General features: G+C 32.5%; 1 protein-coding gene across 1 annotated transcript; it reads right to left on the reverse strand.

Annotated features, from left to right (window-relative positions):
- Positions 1–13,227: 13,227 nt before the first annotated feature.
- LOC107611973 (uncharacterized) lies at positions 13,228–14,510 on the reverse strand. Its single transcript, XM_016313830.3, has one exon. The coding sequence runs from the start codon at positions 14,311–14,313 to the stop codon at positions 14,107–14,109; it is 207 nt and encodes a 68-aa protein (XP_016169316.1). The 5' UTR covers positions 14,314–14,510; the 3' UTR covers positions 13,228–14,106.
- Between the last annotated feature and the right edge of the window lie 8,370 nt (positions 14,511–22,880).

Here is a 22,880-nt window from a genome sequence, read left to right on the forward strand (position 1 = left end):
CTCCAAACAACATTTCAATAAAGACTCGGATTTTATAGAAATTTCGGCATCACCTCCCCTAAAACTTGGACTTTTGCCACCCGGTTCGGGTCCCAACTAAACCGTTTCTCATTCCTTTTCAACAGCTCAAAACCAGAAATCAATTCAAAAGCAAGTTAAATCCAACAGTCGCCTCAATGGCATACCTCAAGGAAACCATTTCAAAAATCAACTCAATATCAACCGATTTAACTCATTTATAAAGCTTTAAAGAATCGGTTCAGCAATAAATCATTTATCAAAACCAAAGCAATTAAAGCAACCCAGGTTGGATTTCAAGAGCATTCTATCTTTCACATCATCAAAATAATTGACTCAATTCAAACCAATCCTCAACGGATTAAACTCATTTCAAATATTTAAAGAATCAACTTCAAACATTACATTTCACAAGCCACACAACAATTCAGCCAAGCCAACATCCATAATCATTCGAGTCAATCAAATAATACATAAGGCAGATACAATCGCCAAATACACAATATCTCACATCAGTATCCATATGTAATAATTCCAATACATAAAACATAGTTTTTGGAAAGCGCCCCTACCTCAAAATGCAAATTCCATAACTCGAAGGCATCACAGCGTCCTTTCCGCCTCGACCCGAAATCAACAATCAAAATCCCGACTACCAAAACCTCAGCTCCAAACCGTTTCCTCAGCAACCACAACGACTCTAATCGCAATATATAATAACCGAGATTAGCTCTCATAACAACAAATGCTACAACTCCTCAACGTATAATAGAGCAGTAAATAGAGGGCTTTCAGATCGAAACGCTTACCGAACCAAAGGAACGGCTGAACCGAAACAACGGCGGTCTCCGAACCGGTTCGGCGGCAGCCCGGCAGTCAGTCCCAAGCAGCAGCGGCGATATGAACCACACGCAGCGACAATGAAGTTCCAGGAAACTCAACAGAAGGGAAACTCAACTTAAAAGCCTTACCGGCAGTGGAGCTCGGTGGCGGCAGCGGCGTTCCCGGCGGTTGAGGCTCGACCAGAAGCTCCGGCGGTCAGAACAGCGGCACGGCTTCTCCCTCCTTCGGCAACAACAACAGTGGTGTTTTCCGGCAACCGCCGATCTCCGGCATCAGCAACAGGAGCTCCAGCTAGGCACCGAGGAGCAGCAAATCGGTAATGCCGTCGGCCAAGGTGCGACGATGGAGACGCCCTCAACCGCGGTGAAACGCGGCGGCTATGGAAGCTCCGTGGCAGCTGGCTCTGTGACGAGGATGATGGCGCGTCAGCGGTGATGCGACAAGCTGGTCGGCGACGAGGAAAACGGCGAAGGCCCACGCTTGGCGACGATGACAGGCGGTGATGGCTTCACCGCGGTGGCTCCCTTTCGCGCATCTTCTCTCTCTGCGTGCGAGTTCGGCGGTGGCGAGGCAGTGAGGCGCGACGGTCTTCTCCCTCGGTCAGGCGACGGCGCGATGGCGACGGTGAAGCCCGCATGCCGGCGCGGGTCTTTCTCTCCTTCTCCTTCCTCGGCCCTCACAGCTCTCTCCCCTCCTTGTCAGCAGCGGCGGCGACGGTGGCAGTGGCGTCCACCGCGCCGCCTTTCCTCCTCTCTCAATCTGCTTCCGCAAACCCCTCCCCTGTTTCCCCCTTTCACGTTGCAGCCGCTGCTGCTGTAGTATTAGGGAGTGTTTGTGTGTGCTGGGTTGTGGGGGGAAGAAATGGGTTACCGGGTTAGGGTTTTAGGGTTAGGGTTTCTCTTTCAAAAATTAGGGTTAGGGGCATTTTGGTAATTTCAAATAAAAATAGGGATATTATAGTAATTAGAAATAAATTCTAATCCATTAATAAAATGTATAAAAATACTATTTGCTCATCAATTTCATAAATTATTTTCAATAAAATGTCCCAACCAAATAATTAGAAATAATATACTCAATTTCTTCATTTTCCAAAATAGCAGTATTAATATTTAAAATATTAATTATTTAATCCAAATCATATAGAAATCCTTATTATTTCGCAACTACCAACTTTATAATTTGAATATAGAAAATAATCCAATAGTTGTAAAATTGGATAATAAATCATAACTTGTCTCAAATTCAATAAATCACAACTTGCCTTAATTATCTTTAATAAAATGATTTTCGAAATTAAGGCTATAAATAACTATATGATTTGAGACTTGATCATAATAAGACTTTTCAAAAGTTCTGGGTCTTACATCAACAAGTCAGGATCTTAATGGTTCAAGAGTTCTATGCAAACGCATGGATCACTAAGAACCATGATCAAAGTATGAAACCGAATCCAAAGAATTGGCTTACAATGGTTTGGGAGAAATACTTATATTTCAGTCCGAAAAATGTAAGGTTGGCGTTCAACTTGCCAATGATGCAAGAAAACGCATGCCCCTACACTAGAAGGGTCAACTTTGATCAAAGGTTGGACCAAGTCCTCATGGACATATGTGAGGAAGGAGCTCAATGAAAAGTTAACTCAAGAGGCAAGTTGGTTCAATTGAGAAGGCATGACCTTAAGCCTGTGGCTAGAGGATGGTTGGAGTTCATCCAACGCTCTGTCATTCCTACTAGCAACCGATCCGAAGTAACTGTGGATCAGGCCATCATGATCCATAGTATCATGATTGGAGAGGAAGTGGAAGTTCATGAGATTATACCTCAAAAACTCTACAAGGTGGCTGATAAGTCCTCCACTTTGGCAAGGTTAGCGTTTCCTTACCTCATTTGTCACCTCTGCAATTCAGCTGGGATTGTCATAGAGGGAGACATCCTCATTGAAGAGGACAAGCCCATCACTAAAAAGAGGATGGATCAAACAAGAGAGCCCACTCATGGACCTCAACAAGAGCATGAGAAAATTCCTCATCATAAAATCCCTGAGATGCCTCAAGGGATGTACTTTCCTCCACAAAACTATTGGGAGCAAATTAACACCTTCCTAGGAGAATTAAGTTCTAACATGGGACAACTAAGGGTGGAGCACCAAGAGCATTCCATCCTCCTCCATGAAATTAGAGAAGATCAAAGAGCTATAAGGGAGGAGCAACAAAGGCAAGGAAGAGATATTGAGGAGCTAAAGCACTCCATAAGATCTTCAAGAGGAAGAACTAGCCGTCATCACTAAGGTGGACTCGTTCTTTAATTTTTTTGTTCTTTATTTTTCTATTTTTCGTTTACTATGCTTTGTGTTTATTTATGTTTGTGTCTTTATTACATGATCATTAGTGTTTAAGTGTCTATGTCTTAAAGCTATGAATGTCCTATAAATCCATCACCTTTCTTAAATGAAAAATGTTTTAATTACAAAAGAACAAGAAGTACATAATTTTGAATTCATCCTTGAGATTAGTTTAATTATTTTGATGTGGTGACAATACTTTTTGTTTTCTGAATGAATGCTTGAACAGTGCATATGTCTTTTGAACTTGTTATTTATGAATGTTAAAATTGTTGGCTCTTGAAAGAATGATGAAAAAGGAGAAATGTTATTGATAATTTGAAAAATCATAAAATTGATTCTTGAAGCAAGAAAAAGCAGTGAATACAAAAGCTTGCGAAAAAAATGGCGAAAATAAAAGAAAAAAAGAAAGAAAAAGAAAAAGCAACCAGAAAGAGCCAAGAGCTCTTTAAACTAAAATGCAAGAGCAAAAAGCCAGTAGCCCTTAAAACCAAAAGGCAAGGGTAAAAAGGATCCAAGGCTTTGAGCATTAATGGATAGGAGGGCCCAAAGGAATAAACTCTTGGCCTAAGCGGCTAAACCAAGCTGTCCCTAACCATGTGCTTGTGGCGTGAAGGTGTCAAGTGAAAAGCTTGAGACTGAGCGGTTAAAGTCGTGATCCAAAGCAAAAAGAGTGTGCTTAAGAACCCTGGACACCTCTAATTGGGGACTCTAGCAAAGCTGAGTCACAATCTGAAAATGTTCACCCAGTTATGTGTCTGTGGCATTTATGTATCCGGTGGTAATACTGGAAAACAAAGTGCTTAGGGCCACGGCCAAGACTCATAAAGTACCTGTGTTCAAGAATCAACATACTGAACTAGGAGAATCAATAACACTATCTAAATTCTGAGTTCCTATAGATGCCAATCATTCTGAACTTCAAAGGATAAAGTGAGATGCCAAAATTGTTCAGAGGCAAAAAGCTACTAGTCCCACTCATCTAATTAGAGCTAAGTTTCATTGATATTTTAGAATTTATAGTATATTATCTTCTTTTTATCCTATTTGATTTTCAGTTGCTTGGGGACAAGAAATAATTTAAGTTTGGTGTTGTGATGAGCAGATAATTTATACGCTTTTTTGTGTATTTTTCTGTGATTTCAGGTATTTTCTGGCTGAAATTGAGGGACTTGAGCAAAAATCTGATTCAGAGGCTGAAGAAGGACTGCAGATGTTGTTGGATTCTGACCTTCCTGCACTCGAAATAGATTTTTTGGAGCAACAGAAACCCAATTGGTGCGCTCTCAATTGCGTTGGAAAGTAGACATCCTCGGCTTTCCAGCAATATATAATAGTCCATACTTTGCCCAAGTTTTGACGACGAAAACTGGCATTCAAACGCCAACTTCCTGCCCTATTCTGAAGTTAAACGCCAGAAACAGGTTGCAAATCAGAGTTAAACGCCAGAAACAGGCTACAACCTGGCGTTTAACTCCAAAAAGAGTCTCTACACATGAAAACTCAATGTTCAGCCCAAGCACACACCAAGTGGGCCCCGAAGTGGATTTCTACATCAATTACTTATCTTCTGTAACCCTAGCTACTAGTTTAGTATAAAAACTACTTTTAGTGATTTATTAAGAGTCTTTTAGACCATCTTTGGACGTTTAGTCCCTAGACCTTTGAGGCTGGCCATTCGGCCATGCTTAGACTATTTTCACTTATGTATTTTCAACGGTGGAGTTTCTACACCCCATAGATTAAGGTGTGGAGCTCTGCTGTTCCTCATGAATTAATGCAAAGTACTGTTGTTTTCTTATTCAATTCAAGCTTATTCTTATTCCAAGATATTCACTCGCACTTCAACCTAATGAATGTGATGATCCGTGACACTCATCATCATTCTCACCTATGAACACGTGCCTGACAACCACTTCCGTTCTATCTGCAATAGCTTGAGCGTGTATCTCTTAGCCTCCATTCCGAATGATCAGAGTCTTCGTGGTATAAGCTAGAATTATTGGCGGTCATTCCTGAGATCTAGAAAGTCTAAACCTTGTCTGTGGTATTCCGAGTAGGATCTGGGAAGGGATGACTGTGATGAGCTTCAAACTCGCGAGTGTTGGGCGTAGTGACAGACGCAAAAGGATCAATGGATCCTATTCCAACATGATTGAGAACCGACAGATGATTAGCCGTGGGGTGACAGCGCATTTGGACCATTTTCACTGAGAAGGCGGACGGTAGCCATTGACAACGGTGATCCCCCAACATATAGCTTGCCATGGAAAGGAGTATGAATGATTGAATGGAAGCAGTAGGAAAACAGAGGTTCAGAAAGAACAAAGCATCTCCATACGCTTATCTGAAATTCCTACCAATGAATTACATAAGTATCTCAATCTTATTTTCTGTTTGAATTATATTTTAATTACCAAAATCCCATAACCATTTGAATCTGCCTGACTGAGATTTACAAGGATGACCATAGCTTGCTTCAAGCCGACAATCTCCGTGGGATCGACCCTTACTCATGTAAGGTTTATTACTTGGACGATCCAGTGCACTTGCTGGTTAGTTGTGTGAAGTTATGAAGAAGAATTGAGATTATGATTGTGCGTACCAAGTTTTTGGCGCCGTTGAGATCACAATTTCGTGCACCAGCCTACCACAACCTTCATAAGGGTTTGTGTTATTGGTGTGATGAGAAATTTTCAGCTACTCATCGCTGCGCCAATAAACAATACCTGCAACTTTACCTTGAATTGGATGATTCTATTGATGTTAACCCAGAAACTACGGATGACACTGATGTTGATCTTACTTTGGAGGCACTGGAACAGGAGGTTGTTGCCCATCATCTCTCTTATAATGCCATCCATGGCACTAAGGGACCTGCTATGATCAGATTCACTGCTGTTATTAATGGACATGAGGTGCACACATTATTGGATGAGGGGAGCTCGGATTGTTTTATCCAACCCCGTATTGCCAAGTTTCTGAACTTACCCATTGAACCTATTCTTGGCATTAAGGTTATGGTTGGTAATTTTCAAATTCTGCCAGTGAAAGGCGTGATTCCCAGTTTGGACATCACTATATCGGGCAATACTATCAGCATACCTGAGGTTTTTGTTCTTCATGTTGCAGGGGGTGAGTTGGTCATTGGATCTAATTAGTTAGAATCTCTTAAAGCTCACATTGCTGACTATGATTCTTCTTTTCTGAGGTTTATGCATGATGGAAAATTTATCACAATTCAAGAATACAAATCAGTTCCTTCGTCACAGGCTCAATTCCATCATATTAGGCGAATGATCTCTACTGATGCACTAGCTGAGATGTTTAACTTGGAGGTTCAACATTCGACGGTGCCTACAACTAAACTATTGCAATTACCCGATTCACTTAACCTAGCTTTGGGCCAATTACTTCAGTAATATGTGGGTGTAATCAATGTGCCTTCGGATTTACCCCCTCAGAGGTCACAAGATCATGCAATTCCATTAATTAAGGGTGCTGAACCAGTGAAGGCTCGCCCTTACCGTTACCCTCATCATTTGATATCTCAGATAGAATCAATGGTGAATGAAATGCTGCAGGAGGGTATAATACAGCCTAGTAAGAGTCCTTTCTCTTCACCAAGTCTCTTGGTTAAGAAAAAGGATGGCACGTGGAGATTTTGCACAGACTATAGAGCTTTAAATGCCATCACTGTGAAGGTTGGATTTCCAATTCCTACTGTAGATAAACTCTTAGATAAATTATTTGGGACTAATATCTTCTCCAAATTGGATTTACGTTCTGGCTATCACCAAATACTAGTCAACCTTGATGACAGATTCAAAACTGCTTTTCGAACTGATCAAGGATTATATGAATGGTTGGTTATGCCATTCGGCCTCACCAATGCTCCTGCTACATTTCAGAGCTTAATGAACAAGGTGTTCAAGCCTTATCTTTGAAATTTTGTGCTTGTATTCTTTGATGATATACTAATCTATAGTGATGGCTTTACTAAGCATCTTGAGCATTTGGAAGTGGTCTTAAAGCTGTTGCAACAGGAGTCTCTCTTTGCCAAACTATCCAAGTGTATTTTTGGCTCATCCAAAGTGGATTACTTGGGACATACGATAATGGGAGGAGGAGTACATATGAAAATGGCTAAAGTACAAGCTGTTATGGATTGGCCACAGCCCACCAATGTTAAACAGCTTAGAGGGTTCCTTGGTCTTACTGGATACTATAGAAGATTCATTAAAGGCTACGCTTCCTTGGCTTCCCCTTTAACAAATCTGCTAAAGAAGGATGCTTTTGTATGGAGTACAGAAGCTTCTAAGGCTTTCACTCAACTTCAACAGGCTATATGTTCAAAACCTGTGTTGCAATTGCCCAATTTTGATCTACCATTTGAGGTTGAAACTGATGCTTCAGGTTCGGAAATAGGTGCGGTTCTATTGCAGCAAAAATATCCAATAGCCTTCTTTTCTAAGAAGCTTCCCCCAACTCTGTAGAAACAATCAGCTTATGTTCGAGAATTTTATGCCATCACTGAAGCGTTGGCGAAATTTCGACATTACTTACTAGGAAAGAAATTTGTATTGCATACAGATCATCAGAGCCTTAAGGCGCTGCGTGAGTAGAATCTACACACTCAAGAGCAACACAAATAGCTGCATAAGCTATTGGGATATGACTTCGAGCTTCACCACAAATCTGGTGCTGAGAATGTGGCTGCAGATGCCCTTTCGAGGAGTTTCCTTGGTGCTTGGTCCGCACCACGAGCTGAGGCAATTGAAGGAGGATTTAGCTCAAAATCCTGATCTTCAAGTACTGATAGAAAAGTGTAGTAATCATACTTTGGGGAATTTAAATTACTCAGTCCATAATGACCTTCTTTTGTGGAGGAACAGATTGGTGATACCTACAACTAGCTCTTTGATACCTAAAATTTTGCATGAGTACCAAGATAGTGCTATTGGAGGTCATGCTGGCATAGCAAAGACTGTGGAGCGAATTTGTGCAATCTACTATTGGCCCAACATGCAGCGAGACATTAGGCGTTATGTTATAAACTGTTGTGTATGTCAACAAGCTAAGGTGGACACCAAGGACCCAGCGGGGTTACTCAAACCATTATCATTTTCCTCATAGGTTTGGGAGAATATTGCAATAGATTTTATCACAGCATTACCACTGGTAGCAGGGAATTCAGTGATTATGATGGTAGTTGATAGACTAACCAAATATGCTCATTTCATCCCTTTAAAGCATGATTTCAATAGCAAATCGGTGGCAGATATGTTCATCAACAATGTGGTTAAGCTTCATGGTTTTCCAAGTTCTATTGTCTCTGATCGAGGCTGGGTTTTCATCAGCAAATTCTGGCAGCACCTGTTTCAAAGTCAAGGAACCACATTAGCAATGAGTTCCGCTTATCATCCACAAACGGATGGTCAGAGTGAGGTATGTAATAGGACATTGGAGATGTATCTACGTTGTTTTTGTTTTGATAATCCAAAGCGTTGGGTTACTCTTCTTCCATGGGCAAAATATTGGTATAATACTTTTTGGCATAGCAGCATCAAAATGACTTCATTTAAGGCATTGTATGGCCGAGAACCTCCTACGTTGGCTCGATATGAGTTTTTAGCTCAAGATGATTCCTCTCTACAAGAGCTGTTGGAGGACCGTGATCAACTGCTGGACATGTTAAAATTTAATTTGGAAAGATCACAGCAGTATATGAAGCAGGTTGCTGACAAGCGTAGAAGACAGTATGAATTCAGTGAAGGAGATTTAGTGCTGGTTAAGCTGCAGCCCTATCGCCAGCAGTCAGTGGCTTTGAGAAAGCATCAGAAGATTGGATTAAGGTATTTTGGACCATTCCCTATAGTAAAGAAGTTGAGTGATGTGGCATACCGTTTGGAGTTGCCACCGGAAGCACGTATTCATAATGTATTTCATATCTCAGCTTTAAAACTATTTCGGGGTGAAGGAACCTCACAATATTTTCTTCTACCGTTAACTACTACAGATGCAGGGCCAATTTTAGAACCTTGCAAAATACTGCAGACTCGTTCAATTAAAAGGAGTGATCAAGTGGTGTCTCAAAGCTTGGTACAATGGGGCACTCTTGGGAGGATACTGCCCAATTCATCAAGTTATTTTCCGAATTTAACCTTGAGGACAAGGTTGGTCTTGATGGGGAGAGTAATGATACGAGTATAGTTAAATGCAAGGAAGGAAGTGAGAGGCATGCAACGTTAGCAAAAGAGGTTGCAACTAACTGGGGACAGATGGCAGCAGATCCTCAAATTCAGGGCCTCAGAAGAAGCGTGAGAAAGAGGTCAAATAGCAGGCTGTTGAGGGATTTCAGGCACTAAGCGTATTGTGGTATTTTTCTTCTTTCTTCTCTCTCAACCCTCTTTTCTTCTGTCACTCTCATTCAGCTGCTACGTAGAATATTCCCTTCTATTCTTCTATTCTTCTATTCTGTTATCTTCTCTGCCCCCCGTGTTGATTTTCACTTCTATATTCTCAGGTTATGAATTCTTTCCACCGCTGCAATCTAATTCAGTAGATTCTAATTTCTCTATTTTCTTCAATTTTGTCGCATTTACTGTTACATTGAAGAACTCTATTTTGTTTCTGTTCTTAGAGCTCAAGTCACTGATGAGCTTGATTTCCTTCTGATTGTTCTTAGCTCTGAACTCTAAACTTGTGTTTCAGGCTTTGGCTTAATTCCTTTATTCAATATACATACCACTTCACTGTTTTTTAGAGCATCTATCATCATATGACTTTAATTTCGGATGTGTATGTTCATAATTTATTTTGTGTAATAATTATATTATTTTAGATGTATTATAAAGATTTGATGTAGTCATTTAAATATGTTTACGACAAATCTAAAATAATAAATAATAAAATTAATTTATAAATTAAATAATATCACATCTTCTCTTTCGTATCTAAGCATATTTTAGATTCATATGCTTGTATTTAAACATTATTTTTTTTCTTTTTCTAGTATGATTATTTTTGTGATATTTTTTATTATTTTACATATGTTTATAACACATCTAAAATAATAAAATAACACACAAAATATTTTTGGTACACATTCAAAATTTATTTAAATTTGTGTTTATATTTTTCTTAAGATAAATAATTTTTTAACACATTCAATATTTATCACACATCTAAAATTATAAAATTGCATACTAAATAATTTCTTAATACATCCGAAACTTATCTAAAAATAATTGTGTTTATTACTTTTGTTAATTAGAAAAAAAATCATATATGCCAGTCTTAAAACCGAAAAAAATTAATTTTGATAGTATTATTTTAATTTTAATTTAGTTAGACTTTAATTTTGGTTTATTATTTTTATTTTATTAAATTTAAATTTAAATTTAAATTTAAATTTAAATATTTTAATTTTAAGGAGATATAATTTTAAATTTTAAATACATGAGAGATGATTTGAAAAATAATTATTACAATAGATAATACCTGTTTAAATGATGAATGATGATGGATACCTAATTACATGAAATAAAGGTCAAGAGTTATATTTGTTGTAGGTTTTATGTTGAAGTTATTATTAAGATGAGAAATATTAGAAAGTTAACAAAATTTATTATTTTTTTATTAGTAATTAATTAATAATACTTAAAAAATATAGACTAAAAATATATTATTAGATTATAAGAACAAAAAGATTAAATTAATAATTAAAAATAATAACAAAAATAATAAATTTTATTGATTTTTAATTTTTTATTAAAGTTTTCAATAAATAGTTATTTTGACATTTAAAGGATTTTAATTTTAACAAAATAAACCTTTATATTTGTTTTAGATAAAATAAACTTTAAATATCTGTTCTATTTAACTCATTACTTTAAATAATTAGATAATTTTATCAAACGAAACAAATATTTTAAAAATTTATTTTATTAAAAATAAATATAAAATTCATTTTGCCAAAATGTCATTTTATTCTAAAGTTTCACTTTTCCCGAGTGAAAAGCACATATATGCGATTGATATTCGGTCATTTGCAAATTACACTTAAATTAGTATAAAATTAAAAATAAATCATTAAAATACTCACAATTTATTAAATCATTGATAAAAATATTTAAAGTAGACAAAAATAATAAAAATACTATTTTTTAAAAGTCACAAATACTTTTTTTATTTATCAAATTACTTGTGTATTTGATTTAAAATTTTGCAGAAAATATATATTCGAATAATTATTTAAAATATATATAAAATTTGAAATAAAATTCAATCTTTATTTTTTTATTTTTTTGTTATTGACAAAAAAATATTTATTTAATATAAAATTATTCAATTTTAAGAATAAAAATATGTTATTTAAAAAAAAACACTAAAAATAGAATCCACAGGTAACGATTTTAGATACCGAATATGCTTTGCATGCCACATGTGTGGGATTACAGTTGGGAGTTCATAAATGGTTCTTTTGGAGACATCAATGGTGACGGCAACTAAACAAGTGTAACAATATATGAGACAATAGAAAATGTTCACATTGTGTGTTCTCATTCCTAACTAATTAATAAATTTTTAGATAATTAATCTAACAATATACAGTAGCACGTGTCTCAACTAGTGTTAATAGAGATGATTAAATATAAAATAGGATAAAATATTTTGATTCTTAATGTTTTAAATATTTTATTTTAATTCTAAAAATTTTAAATTTATTGTTAAATTTGACTTGAATAATTAATAAAAAAATTTTATATTAATAATTATTAATAAATCAATTTTACGTAATATTAAAATTGAACGTTATATTAATTGTTCATATTAAATTTAATTGTGAAACAACGTTAAAATCAACTAAAATTTTTTAAACTAAAATAAAACATTTAAAAAACTAAAAACTAAACTAAAATTTAATTGAAACATTAAAAACCAAAATATTACTTTACGGATAAAGTAAATCGTGATAATATAAAAGTGTATTGTACATTTTTTAGGTGGAAAATAATGCTAATTAAAGAAGCATTGAAAGCGACTTGGATGAACCAAATAAAACTAAAAGTGACAGGGCAACACCTCTTCTCATCACACTATTTTTAGAATGACAAGTGAGTACATTGCAATTTAAACGAAACTTGGGATTTCCATTGGGTTTTATAAGGAAATGTAGTTGCACGCACATTTCATTCTTTTTCATGATGAAGATTTAAATTCTCATGAAACATTGATGATGAGTAGGTAGATGACCCTACCTATCAAATTCATATATGAAATTAAATTATTTGACAATAAAATGCTTCAGATATCTACCAAAGGCCACAATGAATGTTTGGACTAAGTAACTGAAATTAGGCTGTATTTGTTTATTATGTTATAATAATAAAGACACAAATAAAAAATATGTATGCACACAAAAATAAACATACATGAATATATATAATTTATTTAATTGTTAAAATATTAATAAAAAATATATACATATTTGTTATTAAAAACCAATTTTATCCTTAACAAAAAGAAAAGTTGTTAGTGACATATGAAGTAATGACTAATGAGGGATAGGAAATAAAATTTTAAATATTTTTTATGACAAAATTATAATAAAAAATTAAAAAAATATGGAAAGTCAATATAATTGATCTACAATGTATACAATGGTAATTAACACAAAAATGAACAACACTTTTGAAATTAGAGTAAACGTGGATAATTTTCATTCTTAACTTATATTGGACCAAATAAACAATCCATTGTACACATTGTACAGATATTCCATTAGCTTTCTAGCGAAATTCAAAAAATTATATTCATTTTTAATGTGATATCCTCATTTTTTTAAAATATATTAAATATAAATTATTTTGTCCCTTACAATGCGTTAGTATGTTGTTTCAAAATTTATCTCTCACAGAACAATCATTATACATATTTAACCGACGTTCATATTTTCTATTTTCCCACATACATACAGAAGTGGATTAAAAATGGGGAAATCATTAATGCTTGATTTAGTCCCATGATCAACATCGCCTTTAATATTCAATGGATTTATTGTGGCGATAATAATATTAAATAAAGTGATACCGGTAGCGTTTGGTAGAGAGACAGAGACGGAAAGACTGATACTGAGAGACAGAGACTTAGAGACAGATACTGAAATAAATTTTAGTATTTTGTTTGGTGCAAAGTGGGAGACAGAAATGAAAACAAGAATAAAGTTCTAATTTAATTTGTACGAAGGATAAAATTGGAATTAATTAATTGAAATGAAGGTATTTTAGGTATAAAATGTTATTAAAGTTTCAGTCTCCGTTTCTAAAAATTTCAGTCTTCTGTGTCCCCACTTTTTGGAGGTATTACTGAAATTTTGGAGACAGAGACAGAAATTTTAGTATCAGTCTCTGAGCCAACAAACATGATACTGAGTTTCAGTCTCCCAATCTCTTGTCTCAGTACCTCAAAACAAACGCTACCTTATAGTTTCTTATATTAGATCTAACTGTAACAAATAGTGAAAATAAAATCACACATTCACACTGTATTATTTTCATTGCTTGATATACCTATCAATCTGGTTCATTTTCAGATTAGAGGATATTAAAGAAACTTAGAAACATATATAGAGGAGAAATTAATAATAATAGAATAGAAGAAGTGAACATTCATTATTTTCTTTAATATATACATATCCACGTACAACTCCATCAGTGTATATATATAACAAGAAGAAATTAAACCAACAATTAAAAAAAAAAAGACTAATCAAAATATGTTTAAGCTAATTAAGTAGGTAAAATCATAAGGAAATCAACTAATCCAGTAAAATTGGAAAACATGCATGTGGTGAAGGTGGAGAGAAGGGATTTAATTATATGGTTTGGTTGAATGAATCATGCATAAGATTTGAGAATGGCACCACAAAAGGTGCACATAATAGCCTTCCAAGATTTGCAGTAGAAGGGAACATAACAAAACCTGGTTTGTGTGATGATATCAGCCACGCTAGCACCGCGGCCGCACCGTGAGCACGACCCTGCCACCGGCTTGCTCCGCCGCACTTTCCTCCTCTGATCCACCAGAAAACAAAAGCACACCATTTATTACTACTCTGAACCAACTACCTGAGTAACAAAATTATTGTGATGATGATTCCCTTTGCTTAACTCCCAAAGATATTCTTTTACTTTTATTTGTCTTGTGGTTAGAGGTCCCCCAAAATGCCATTGTCTACTCTTCCTCAATTTATAGTGGGGGCATGTATTGCTTCACCTCAATTTCATATGGAATCAAATTCGTACATGTATACTCATACAACAATACAAACCTACAAAATATTTATATACTTATTTTATTGTCAAAACTGTATCTATATATATCGCATATTGAATATAAAAGTATTTAAAATTAAAAACAATAAAAGTATTAGAATTTTTAAGTAAAAAAAAAAACAAACTAAAATTAATTTAGAATATAAAATTTAAATTTTAAAAATTATTATTTAATGTTTAAAATTTAAGATTATATTTTAAAATTTAAGATAATTAATAATAAAAAATATTATTTATATATTAAAATTGATTATTAAAATTTGTTACTAATATATATATATATATATATATTATTTAATTATTTTTAATATATATTTATATTTTAATATATATTTTATACTAATAATTAATTTTATTAGTATATATTTGGTATAGTTGCTCATAAATCATAATAATAGTAGGTGACGGATAAGCGCAATAGTGACTAGTGGCTATTCGCTAATGGTAGATAGATGAAATTGGAATATTTAGAAGAAAAAGAAAAAAGAAATAAAAAAATAATTTAAAAAAAAATTGTAAATAATTGAATTTATTTGTTTGTTGATGGTATTTTTGTTTGTTCCTGAATTGGATTTATATGTTTTCGTTTCTTATTGATCTAGAAGCTCCTAATTCTAAAGCGTAGGAGTTTTATAAATTATCTTCCCCTCAAACGAAAGACACTTGTCAAAGAGAAGCTCAACGGGGGCCTTCTTGGTTTCAATCATGGTCATCGCTTTTAATCTCTTTGCCATGTGTACTTACTACTTACACAGTTAGGACTGTGTTAATGACTGTGTTACATTAGAGGAAGTACATGTGTAATAAATAAGAGTAAAGTGTAACAAGAATACAAGATATTAAAATCATTAGGATGCTAGCTGTACCTACATTTATCTTGAAGGAAAAAATATAATTATTAAAGGCAAGAGACGGTGAATTTGTTTAATTAAAAAAGAAAAAATATAAAAGTAGGTAGCAAAGTATTTAAAGCATAGCACCTTTTGCCGATTATTGAATTTAATTTTACTGTGATAGTTGAAGTTTGGTTTGTTACGAAATACCATTTAGATGAAGAATCCAAATAAATTTCCATTTAATACAATACAGTACGGGTTTCATTGTGAAAACTCACCAGCACTAATAAGGGAGATATGGACGCGCCATGAAATAAGTATGACAGGTGAAATTAATTAGGGCAAAAAGTTCAACTATGACTTTGCAATTTCACACCCTTTTTTATAGAGTATATATTTCCTTCTCTCTCATGAACAGTAGTAGTAGTAGTAGTGCATGTTTGTACTTTTGTTCCAATTGAATCAAAGCCACATGACTCACTCACACGATTAGTTCAAGGGTACACACATATGTCCCATGTAATATATGCTTCCATGAACTTATAGCCAAGACATCAATCAATACTGATGAGAATGTATGTAGTAGTACAATAAAAGCAAACGGTTAATAATCAAAATATTTTTTTTCAATTTTTATCTGTCAGTTAAGTGTTTTGTTTTGTTGCCAAGAAGTTATAATTCAAATAATATATTTTCTTTATACTTTTTTAAAAAGTCGCAAATTCAAGTTTTCCTATCATTGGTATAAAAAAAGAAGTGTTTTGTTCTTTTTTTTTTTGTATTTTTACTTTTAGGGTGCAAATATTTGATTTAATCTATTTGAGTATGCTAAATGTCTGAATCAATTATATATCATATAAATATGAGTATTTAAGAAAAGTTAATCTATTTATTTTTTTATTTAAATAGATAATTTTAATTAAAAATAAAGGAAAAGACTAATTGTTGGATTAAAATATTAACTTCGATCCATTATTTGACCCGTTTAAGAAGTTATTGAATCAAAACTCGAGATAACGAATTGCAACTTGATATATTTGAATTAAGGTCATTAATAAAGTTGTTAAAAATATTAAAATATAAAAAATAATGAGAACAATATTTTGATAGATTGAACGCCAATAAAAGTACTTATTAAATAAAAAAAATTAATATTATACCTATAAAAATAAGTTTTATATGATGAAAGTACTTAGATTTTAAATTTTTGTTAATTTTTTAATAAAATTTTTAAATTATTTTCACTTTTTATCTTCAATCTCAATTTTATTGTTGTTCTTTCTTTCTAAAATTCTAAACTTTTAACATAAATTTCTCATAATCATTATCACTACTTTCTTCTTCCATCAACCACCTGTCATCGCCACTACCACGATTATCACTCTTCACACTTATTATCGGTCTACTGTCCAATACTATTCCTTCAAACCCCCACATCGAATTTTATACCATTCCGCTACTATCATATAGTTGCCCCCTTCTCATAATTAATGGTGCACATGGGTCGGGTGAAGCCGGGTTTAATGTGACCCAGACCCGACCCGAAATATAAATCGAGTCTATTTATTAGACTCGAACCCGACCCTAAACCCGATGAAACCAATATACTTTCAGGCCACAATTATATCAGGTGAAAATCGGGTGAAAATCGAGCCGTTAATGGATGTTGATATCTTCTTGTAACCTAGCATGTAAAAATATCCAAATTTTCAAAATTCCAACCATTATTTAACATGGTAAAATTCACTTAGAAAAATATAACAAAAACCAACCCTTCTTCAAAATTAAAGTATAACCACAATCAATACTAATATTGTCTAATAATACCAAATATTTAAATCAATACAAATAACACAATATTATGCATTCTAAACATAAAACATTAACTTATAGTCTTATGATGACTAATAACACAAAATATTAAGGTTTACAATACTTAAATTCCACATAAAAATAGTCATGATCCATCACTAATAACACAAAATATTAATTGTGTATGATGACCGGGTCACCGGACCGATTTCGGGTGACCCGAGCTATGGCCTGGACCCGACCCGAAATAATGACCGGGTCTATTTTTGAGACCCTTACCCGACCCTAAACCCGATGAAATCACACCAAATTAGTCCCTAAAGTGTTTGGAACCGGGCCGGGCCTTCGAGCTGGGCCGGATCATGTGCACCCCTACTCATAATCGTCGCAACACCATGAACTCTTTCGCCCCATCTAAAACTCAACCTATCACCTTCACCCAACTCTCGTCACACACCACACTTTTGTTATCACCTTTTTTATTCACCGCCACTCCCTCCAAAAACTCTCCCATTTTTACAACTCACCACCACCAACAACCACTATCACCACTCAACATAGACTTTAGCAATAGATTTAACAATAAAAACAAATCAGAAGTGGATGGCGAAAAAGTCAACAACGACAAGTGAAATAATGGAATATGCAGAAATTATTACTACGAGTGATGAAGGAGACAAAGTGATTGTGGCTGCAACGAGTGGTGAAGGAAGGAGAATCAAGGGTGAGAAATGACGGATGAGGTTGATACAAGCGTAGATAATGATCGAGGCAAGAGAAATGGAAAATTAAAGGCCGAGGTAGTTGTAGTGACAACAAATAATGGAGGAGCTAGATGCGGTGGCGGTGTATGATATATGAAAAATATAGAATGGAGACGATGATAGCAGTGGCCGAGGGTTTGGAAAGAAGGTTGGAAGAGAGAAAAGAAGACACATGAAAGTTTGGAATTTTAGGAAGAAGAAATGGGGATGGAGTTGAGGTTGAAGATAAAGGGTGTGGATAATTTGGAAATTTTATCAAAGAGTTAACAAAAAATTAGGATTTAGATACTTTTGTCATGTGAAACCCATCTTTCATAGGTATAACGTTAGTTTCCTTGTTTAATGGATACTTTTGTTAGGGGAATGCTATGATGCTGAAACTAATATTTTTCAGCAGGTACTGAAATGAGCTGGTCATACTATATAATGAACGCGTGTTGCTGTTGATGTGACAAGGAAAGTTGTTGGTGTGACAAGGGAAAATCAGGAAGTAAGTGAAAACATCAAAATACAGTAATTGGTCAGGATGGTGTCAGATAATTAAACAAAAAAAAATTGTATAAAATGAGGTGGTTATAGATTGTTAATTTTTATTACAATTGGGTTTTTCCTTTTTTTTTTTTGTTACAGTGAGATTTTTTGGTAAGTAGGTAGACTACTAAACTGGACTTACATTGTGTAGAAATTAGGAATGATCCAATATTTTGAAAATAAACATTTTAATACTAATACATTAACTAATACTCCTACATAAATTAATTAGCTTAGTTCATAAATTCAAGAAAAAAAAAACTTACTTCATAAATTCTTATTTAATAATAAATGGTTAAATTGTTATCAAATAAACTAAATATTTTATTTTTCAAAATATCAACTGAAATAATATATGAGTAAAGTATCGTTTTTGTCCCCAACGTTTGGGGTAAGTCCTATTTGTGTCCCTAACGTTTAAATCGTCATATTTGTATCTCTAACGTTTATAAAAGTGATTCAATGTTATCCTACTAACAATTATACTAACAAATCAGATTATATTTTTCAATTATTCTTACTTGGATGCATTCATTTTCAATTAGGTCTCACTTGAATGTATTCGATTTTAATATTATACCCACTATTTGTGTTTAGATTTAATTATGTCCCTAAAAAAGTGAATTATGTAAATGTTGTAGGAATTAATTTTAACTTTTGATGAGCTATTTTTGGGAGTGGATCATCAATTCTATCCCAGACATTTGTATTCTAACTTCAAGAAGAAATTTTTAAAACTCAAATTAAAGCGTTCATGATATGTAATTGACTGCAGGATAACATTGAATCACTTTTACAAACGTTAGGGATACAAATAGGACGATTTAAACGTTAGGGACACAAATAGAATTTACCCCAAACGTTAAGGACAAAAACGATACTTTACTCATAATATATTTAAAAATCAAATTTTTAATTTTTTTAATATTATAAAATATTTTTTTACTAATTTAAATTGGTTACCCTCTAATACACATTGAATCAACATGTTAACAATGATTTAATACAGTTAATTGAATAATAACATTCTCACTCATTTAACGAAGCACAATCTAATTAATTTTATTTTAAATTATAAAATTAAATTTTTTTTAAGTTCTTATTTTTAAATCATTTAATCATACTCAATTTTTTCTAATTTTAAATTAATATTTATTAATTTTAAAATTATAAGACAACTTTTTTTTTCCAAAAACCAAATATACATCACTAGCAATATATAAACACATTGTATGACTATGTTTATTTTCATATTGCGTACTTACTGCATATTACTAGTTTTAATTAAATAAAAAATAAAACATAACAAATATTTGAAGCATTACAAGGATTTATTATAACTATGTTAGAAAATGAGTGATATAATAACTATGTTGTCTAGTCCAATTTATAATTTTCATCAAATTTCTAAATTTTGTTCTTATAATTAATACTACAACTATATAAATATCAAGGTGTTAAAAAGAGGAGCATATGGCATATATACTTACAAGCCATTCACGTTGTCCTCGTAATCCTTCAAACACATTTAGTGTGTATAGTGTAATGGAAGTGCAATATGAAAATAAACGCAGCCATACAATGTGCTTGTATTGTTAGTGATGTATATTTGTTATGTTTTATTTTTTATTTAATTAAATAAAAAATAAATATTTAAAACTAGTAATATGCAGTAAGTACGCAATATGAAAATAAACATAGTCATACAATGTGTTTATATTGCTAGTGATGTATATTTGGTTTTTGGAAAAAAATTGTCTTATAATTTTAAAATTAATAAATATTAATTTAAAATTAAAAAAAATTGAGTATGAATTAAATGATTTAAAAATAAGAACTTAAAAAAATTTTAATTTTATAATTTAAAATAAAATTAATTAGATTGTGCTTCGTTAAATGAGTGAGAATATTATTATTCAATTAACTGTATTAAATCATTGTTAACAGGTTGATTCAATGTGTATTAGAGGATAACCAATTTAAATTAGTAAAAAAATATTTTATAATATTAAAAAAATAAAAAATTTGATTTGTAAATATATTATTTCAGTTGATATTTTGAAAAATAAAATATTTAGTTTATTTGATAACAATTTAACCATTTATTATTAAATAAGAATTTATGAAGTAAGTTTTTTTTTCCTTGAATTTATGAACTAAGCTAATTAATTTATGTAGGAGTATTAGTTAATGTATTAGTATTAAAATGTTTATTTTTAAAATATTGGATCATTCCTAATTCCTACACAATGTAAGCCCAATCTAGTAGTCTACCTACTTACTAAAAAATCTCACTGTAACAAAAAAAAGGAAAAATCCAATTGTAATAAAAATTAACAATCTATAACCACCTCACTTTATACAAATTTTTTTGTTTAATTATTCAACACCATCCTAACTAATTACTGTATTCTGATGTTTTCACTTACTTTCTGATTTTTTCTTATCACACTAACAGTTTCTCCTGTCACACCAACAGTAACACGCGTTCATTATATAGCGTGGCCAGTTCATTTCAGCACCTGCTGAAAAGTATTAGTTTCAGCACCATAGCACTCCCCATTTGTCCCTTTTGTTAACCTTCACAAAGTTTATGTGTACAAATGGTTATTTTTTCTTTTATAAACTAACTTGTTTATTTGGAGTTAAAAATCTTTATATTTAAAGTAATTAAGTAACTGATACTTGAATGAGATGGTAGATTTACCTGCCTCTTAAAGAGTTGTATTAAGTTTAAATTTTAGTTAAGTCTGAGAAGCGGTTTAATAATCTCATAGTGTGTAGGGGTGAATGCGGATCAAATAGCTCAAATTGAATATGGTCAAAATTTCGATCTGATCCGCACTAAAATCATCGAATTGGATTCAATATTTGCGTTTTTTAAGTTTGGATCTGATTTTTGGATAGGATCGGATATCGGATATATTCGCAAAATATAAAAATATTTGAAAAAGTTTATTTTTATTTGAAAAATATCAATAGAATCCTTTTTTTTCTATTCTTTTAAACATATTTATTTCTAGAATATTATTAAACATATTTTTTAAATAATAAAAATAAAATAATACTATATATATATATCATAATTATTAGTTGAAATAAAACATAAAAAAATATTTACTTACTTATTTATTTTTTGCGGACCCGTAGATATGTGGATACTTATTTAAAATCTGCAATCTGATATTATTAGTGTGCAGATCAGATGTCACAATCTTGCAGATTAGATCAATATCCATAATTTTTGGATCAGATTCGGATAGAAACCACAAATATGCAGATCGAATTCGATCTATGAATATTCCTAATAGTGTGAGCGAGTGAATAAGTATGCGAATTACGTAATGGCCCAAAAAAAGAAAAAGAAAAATGCTTAAGGGCTCGAACCTATACTAGCTCCTTAAACTCCTCTCCTTGAAAGACATGATAAATAAAAAGGGCTACTTTCAGTTTTAGCCTTACCAAAATTTATTATTTTTTACTATCATTTTTAGTCATCAATCCAATTTTTTTAGTTTAATAATTCAACGGCATATTTTTAATTTATAATTTTAAATATTAAAAACTAACTATTAGTAAAAAATAATAATTTCTCTTAGTACTCTAACATTTCTCGTAACAAAAAAAAAATGGTTAAACATTCTAACTCTGAGTTAAATTAATTTCCAAATTTTTCAACAATATAAATAAAAAGGAGTATAAAGTGAAAGTATGAATATAGACAAAAAATTGGATAAAGATGAACTTAATTAACGTTAGAAAATTCAAAAGAACAATTTAACTTAATGAAAATTAAATTTAAAAAATCAATTTGAATCAAAAGTGAAATTTAAGGAATTATTTTGATTATTTAATTAAGGTCATAACTTGTTAGGAAAAATTAAGCATCTTCAATAAGATCCTAACATACACTCGTCAATAATAGTAGCTGATTTTCTTCCCCCCCTTTTTTTTTTTCTTTCTCTTGAACCAATGTACTGTCTTACACTTGTCAACGGTCTCTCATAAATCTTTCTGCAGCTACCCCCTAATGAATGCCCTGTGAGCCTCATCAACAAGTTTAGGCATAATATGGAAATGACTTATTATTCCCCACTAAAGTTGAATTTTTCAGTTGGTGCGTATACTTCCAGGAAGGATTAATACCAAAGATAGGCTCTCAGGCTTAATATCTTTAGACACAAATTGTAATTCGTGTGTGTATGTATTCTGTGTTTTATGGAGCAGAGTCTTCTTTGCTGTTATTTATTCTAAATGGCTAGCTAGGAATATATTAAAGTTTAGTATATATTACAATACACAATAAATCTTGTTCACATGCTAAGGCTTCTGTGTTCAAATTGCATTGGCAAGGTGCATTATCAAATTAAATTCAATGATGGAAAAAATAGAT

Source organism: Arachis ipaensis, chromosome B8 (assembly GCF_059453495.1).
Source record: "Arachis ipaensis isolate K30076 ecotype BB chromosome B8, ASM5945349v1, whole genome shotgun sequence".
NCBI classification, from domain to species: domain Eukaryota; kingdom Viridiplantae; phylum Streptophyta; class Magnoliopsida; order Fabales; family Fabaceae; genus Arachis; species Arachis ipaensis.

What these genes read in the sequence shown, in the direction of transcription:
- LOC107611973 (XM_016313830.3), bottom strand. Translation starts at nt 14,313, where the DNA reads ATGGTGTGCTTTTGTTTTCTGGTGGATCAGAGGAGGAAAGTGCGGCGG.